Source organism: Vigna radiata, unplaced genomic scaffold (assembly GCF_000741045.1).
Source record: "Vigna radiata var. radiata cultivar VC1973A unplaced genomic scaffold, Vradiata_ver6 scaffold_263, whole genome shotgun sequence".
NCBI classification, from domain to species: Eukaryota; Viridiplantae; Streptophyta; class Magnoliopsida; order Fabales; family Fabaceae; genus Vigna; species Vigna radiata.
Window position 1 is genome coordinate 245,297 of NW_014543979.1, and position 6,060 is coordinate 251,356.

Genomic DNA, 6,060 nt, shown 5'->3' on the forward strand with positions numbered 1-6,060 from the left:
TCATTTATAAAATTGATATATTAATTCTAAAGATGATTTTAATCAATAGTTAAATTAATTTAATTAAAACATTATACTGAGTCAATTGTAATCTTAAAAAAATAAAGATATTATATGTCTAAGATCTTATGATGGCACTACAAGAAATCTGGCTATTACATACGGATTATTATATACGGATTATAATCCGTATATAATATACATAGTACATACGGTTTATTATATACGGAAAGTTATCTAAAGATAAAATCCGTATATAATTTTAATTATCCGTATATAACTATTTCCAAGTGTTAGCCGCTGATATTATATACGGATTGAGAAAATAATTTAGGTTCTGATTAGAATGAGAAGCAAACCTCGAAACCTATTCTTCTCATAACGCTCGAGCTTTTCTCTCTCCCTCAAACCCTATTCTTCCCCAAACCCTCGAGCTTTTCTGTCACCCTCGAACCCTATTTGATTTCTCTCTTTTGAACCCTCGCGATTTCACATCTCTTTCTCGAGCCCTCTTCGCTATCGTTGTTCTTCTCTCAAGTCCTCTTCACTGTCGTTGTCCCTCTCTTGAACCCTTGCTTCTTCCCTCTCTCTCGAACTGTCGTTGCATAATAACATAGCAATCTTGTTGTCCTTCGTTGACAAAGCAATCACCTTCATCGTTCGTTTCGAAGCCGTAGTTTGACGCTGAGAGAGAACCTTCATCCACCTTAGGTTTGTGATAATACTCTAGAAGTGGGAAAGATTCAGAGAGGAGTGAAAAATCGGAAGATTGTTCGGTGAGAAATGCGAATTAGGTCGCGTGTTCGGTGGAAAAGGAAGATTCAACGGCTGAATCAGTGGATTCGATGGAGAAGGCTGTAGTTATTTATCAAAAAATATTCCGGAATTTATGTTCTTTCACTTCTCTTCGACATTTATGTAAATGTTTTTGTGCAGGTTCAAGAAGTGTACGAAATTTCAAGTATGAAGGAAAGCGTGACCCTAAGAAACAAGAAGAACTTGGAAATATGATAACTAGTTTGGATGCAGGGGGCTCTATTGTTGTTGCCTAGTCCTTTTCCCACATGCTTAACTTGGCCAACTTTGCTGAGGAGGTCCAGATTTCTCGCCGCCGAAGGAACAAGGTGAAGAAAGGAGTTTTGCAAATGAGAACAATGCAACTACAGAATCAGACATTGAAGAAACTCTCAAGAAGTCTCCTCAGTAAGTATGTTTTTGATGCACTGAAAAACCAGATTGTTGATCTGGTTCTTACTGCTCTTTAAAGCACGCAAGGTTTGTTACAAAAATATAGTGTTTTTCAGCTTCAGTATTTAATTTTGTACTTTCTTTATTTACGTTGGTTCAGGACACCAAAATTGAGCTTTCTGGTTTTTATCCTTATTGCAGGATAAGGAATTCTTTGTCTAAATTGTATGCCAAAGACATAACTCCTGATGATAAGTAGGAGCTTCTAATTGTAGCTCTCATGAACTCTCATGTAAATTGTAGCTCTGCTAACTCTTGTTAATTGTTTGTATTTTACTTTCAGATTTTGACAGTTGGTACAGATTCTCTGCTCAATCGCTTTGACATGAATGGCACGATCCTTTCACAAATACAGTGTGCTCCTTCGTCATCTTTTTCTATTTCCTTACATCCTGCAGGGGTATGTTCTGTTTCAAAATCATTGATATTGTGTTTACTATTGCTTTGTCTGCTCAAACATGCTGATGGGCTCCTTGTTACTCTCTACTTTATGTGATATATAGTTGCATTACTGCGAAACTCATTTCAGGTTATGGCAGTTGGAGGCTATGGTGGCCTTGTTGATGTTATCTCACAATTTGGTAGTCACATGTGCACGTTTCATTGTTAAGCAAAGTTCTCAGATAGTTTGAAAATTCTGATACCTCGGGATCAAGAACCCAAACAATTTCTAAGTAACCTATGACAAGCTTTAGGATTAAGATAGTTTTTGGCCTAACTTATTTTTAATTTTCTTCTTTCATTCATCCTAAATCTTTAAATTCGTAAAACTCGAAAACCCTAATCCTCCCTTCTTTCTTTCATTTATTCTCGTGAAAACATTTGTGCGGGTTCAACCTTTTTGCAACATACTAGTTAAGGGGTCAAGCCAAAAAGGGTTGTGTTGATATTTCTACTGTCTCTATACATACACTTTTGGGGGATTTGATTCTTGGCAACCATCTTCTCTTTGTGTTGCATTATTATTGAAGGAATGGAATTTAATCTACTTAGGTTTTGATGATTATGTGTCTCGGCATTAGTGTATGTCTTTTCAGTGGTATAGTTTTAAATCTTGCTCCAGTTTATCTTTGTTTAAATTAAGCTACCTTTTCCCTTCCTTGTCATACTTATGTTGTCATTGTCAAATATTTACATTGGATTTTTTTAGGCATTATGTTCCCTCACCTTCTTTGGTTGTTGTTTTTTGAATCTTGGGTGCTAAGTGGATTGTTTATTCTATTTTTTCCCTCTAATCATAAGTTGTCTTTAATTATATGTTGAAATATGTACTTAGGTGCTTCATTTTCAATATTTGGTGAATGTTGGAGAACATTTACATGTTTGATAGCTTAATGATATACCTTTATTTGGGTGCAGGCAGAAAGGGGACCAATTTTAAGTAGCTTATTCTATGCCACTATTCTTTCTCATGATTGCTTAGAGCAAGCATTAGCTTTTGCTTTGGCCAACCGACTCCAAAAGCCTACTTTTTTGGCTACTCAGCTGATGGATATATTTTCTACTGTGATGAAGATAAAGGTATCCAACATTCCATTCGCTTGGATATTCAGGTAACTAATGTTCTCTGCTGCAAGTACATATGTTCAACTCTGTTATTGAAGTTGTGGAACATGAAGAAGCTTTGCAGACTTGTAATGCTTTGGAAATTCTTAAGAAGTATAATTTCTATACTCTGATTTATCTTTGTTTTTGCTTTAGGCATCTTCCTTCTTTGCTTGCATTTAAACAATGCTCTTATTAGAATCTGTATGGATACATAGTAACAAATTTATGTAATTTATTAAAATTAAAACATTTTATTTTATTTTAGTACCACTTTAATTTTTTTCTAGAACATTGGTTCAGTCGTCATGATATGTTGAGAATAATAAATGCTTTATCTTTTTGCACCTACATGATTACTACTTCCACCCCAATATTGCTGCACTTTATGAGAACAGGAAGAAAAAGAGAAGTTCATTTTGAAAAGCTCATTCTGAAATGTTGTATTTCATGTTGGTATTTGCAGCAAGAGCTATTTCTTATTTCTTTCCTTCATCTAATCTATAAATTATATTATTGGTATCACTACGAGAAAATTTTTCCCTAGCTTGCATTGTGTTCAATATTGATTAAAATGACCCTTGAAGTTGGCTTTGTGTTGCTGCTACCATAACCCTGAACCTGTTGAGCTTAATTAGAAGTATTGGATGCTGTCATGTGGGTATATGAGGGGTTAGTTTGCTTATGTTTGTGTTATTTTTCTTCACTGTTTGAATGCGAATAGGAATGTATGTTTTATATTGTGGGTTGTTGTCTTGGTTGACAATTAAATGCGAAGTAGGTGGTATTTTGGTATAAATATCTTAGTTGTAATTCTCTGCAGTATGTTTGAGTGCATTTCAGATGTGATTATAATGCTTAGGTGACTATATGAACTCACGAGATTATTAATGCAAGTTGACTGAGAAAATATCAACTAATCAGGTAGGAATATATTCATTCTGTTCTTGACAATAGCTACGAGATTTCTTGGCAATCTTAAAGCCTTTAGAGTTGTCTCCAGCTTCTTCTTTTCTACTTGTTTCCAGTCTCACCCCTTATTTTGACAATAAAGCCATTAATCTGTTATAGCATTAGTATAAAAAAAATTAGAACTTTTTGTATTAAACAATCAAAATGATAGTTTATTAGCTAACTAAGTTTACTTTAGTGTACCTAACCTTAAGCCAGCAGTGTTAGAAAATCTGAAATTGATTGGATTGTGTAGTTATATGCATTGAAGTTTACATGCCAACTTTTAACTTTATTGGATTTTGTAAGGTTTATAATCTGACAGAATTTTATTCCACTCTACCTATTTAAACATAATTTGATGAGTTACTGACTTCATCAACTATAGAATTGAAATTTAATTCCTCACCTCCAAATATATTTGTACATATATCACTATGTATGATAGAAATATTTTGAATGTTATTGATGTTTTACNANGGCTCTTTGATGTTTCTAGTTGATGTTTTTCTATTCCAATTATGAAAGCCTTGTAACAGAGTGAACATGTATATGCATTTTATCAATCAATATTTGTCTATTTACATACAAGTANGAATATGATGTTTACATAGATATCAAATCCTCGGTCTTTATCTAATTTAATGCAAGACCCATTTTTCTACTGCTATTGAACTAAGAGTGGAGAAATGTGTCCCCTGCCTATAATAACGTGTTTTTTATCTGTTTCAGCTCCCAGGTTAGCTACATCACGTGTGAAAACACCTTCATATCATTCACCTACCGCGTTATATCATCATCTGGTTCTTCAGGACGACATTCAAATATGCATAATATGTGCAGTATAAATTCACAAAATTAAGTATGTATAACTTTGGATTTATATGTCACTACAATAACCTGTTATATTGTTTTTGGTTTTTGTGTTTCAGGCTGATGACTTAGCTCAAACCCATCCTTCATTTCTGACATTGCAGAGTATGGATCTTTCCCCAACAAGTTGGACGGTTGTTTCTTGGTGAGCATAGTTTGTTGCTATCTCTAAAGATTTGGTATTTAACTGAACTGAATTATGTCGTGTCATAATGTGGTTGATCTCGTGGCAAAGTTCATCTTATCTTGTTTATGTTACTTTCTATCAAATGATTAGCCTCTTAATTTCCATAGTACATAGATGTTATACTGAATTTTCATCATTGAATAGGTACCTAATTTATATTGTCCCAAGCCGAAACAATGAAAAGGAATTGGAAGTATGCTTCCTCACTTACCATACTCTGCCATCATCTTTCGAAGGTATCTCAATCTTTTTGTTTTTCCAATCAATAGTTGTAGTTCAAATTGCATTATTTTCAAATATTATAGTATCGGATTGTGTTCAAATGAGTTATATAGTTTATAGTTTTATGCTGTTTAGTTTATGTAGGCATGTAATATCCTTGGTAATTTATGTTGTTTTTGGATATTTTTTTCTTTTTCCTATTGACTACTCACTCTAGTAAGCATAAAGAAATTTAGATAGACTGTGTCTGCATTCATTTATGGGTTTAGCAAAATATTTTAAAATGAGCATTTATTTTCTATTATTACNANCACANAAGAGCAACAAATTAAATCCGGTGACTTCCCGATGTAGTACTTAATGCTTTTATCAATATGTAGTGACCATTTTTATTTCTTTTTTTTAGCAAAGCTGCTTCTTGGTAACGTTCTCAAGGAAGGAACTACNATTTCTATCAACCCTCTAGTGATTTGGGCTTGGGCAGGACTCCTTATCAATGCCATCAACAGCATTCCTGCCGGAGAGCTTGATGGAGGGCGAATTTCTTTTGCTCTATGGGGAAGAAAGGTACAAGATTTAGTAATATTTCTGAACAAGGAAATTCTTATAAGCAAAACTTGATTCTTATAAGCAGTTCAAAGTTAAGCGTATTACTTCTTTTCTTAATAATTCTGATTCCTTCAAGGCCTTGTGATGGCTATCCTTAGGAATCTTTCTTCAAACAATTTTCAAGGGTCTATTCCAATTGAACTTTCACGGATCGGAAATTTGGATACACTGTAAGTATGAATAGTTTAATATGTCTTCTTATATCTATATCCCTGATTTCATTCTAATCGATGTTTTCTTCCAGGGATATATCAAATAATAATATAGTTGGTTCCATTCCTTCTTCCATTGGTGATTTGGAACATCTTCTGAAATTGTGAGTGTTTTAGCAAGTTACTTTTGAAATCTTGAATGTTACTTTTCACTGACTATGAGTAAGAATTTTGCTAGGAATCTGAGCAGAAATCATTTAACAGGCTTTATTC

At 33.7% G+C, this 6,060-nt stretch overlaps 1 protein-coding gene across 4 annotated transcripts; it reads left to right on the forward strand.

The window, feature by feature from the left end:
• Window positions 1-322: 322 nt before the first annotated feature.
• LOC106755091 lies at window positions 323-6,060 on the forward strand. Of its 4 annotated transcripts, XM_022778147.1 has the most exons (12): window positions 323-857; window positions 937-1,203; window positions 1,390-1,443; window positions 1,532-1,648; window positions 2,608-2,801; window positions 4,477-4,483; window positions 4,677-4,762; window positions 4,949-5,040; window positions 5,433-5,593; window positions 5,734-5,805; window positions 5,880-5,951; window positions 6,026-6,060. In XM_022778147.1, the coding sequence occupies exons 4-10, from the start codon at window positions 1,574-1,576 to the stop codon at window positions 5,773-5,775; spliced, it is 657 nt and encodes a 218-aa protein (XP_022633868.1). In that variant the 5' UTR covers window positions 323-857; window positions 937-1,203; window positions 1,390-1,443; window positions 1,532-1,573; the 3' UTR covers window positions 5,776-5,805; window positions 5,880-5,951; window positions 6,026-6,060. The 4 variants fall into 4 exon arrangements, with proteins under 4 accessions (XP_022633868.1, XP_022633867.1, XP_022633866.1 ...); XM_022778146.1 differs by having other exon boundaries at window positions 323-1,275; XM_022778145.1 differs by having other exon boundaries at window positions 323-1,203.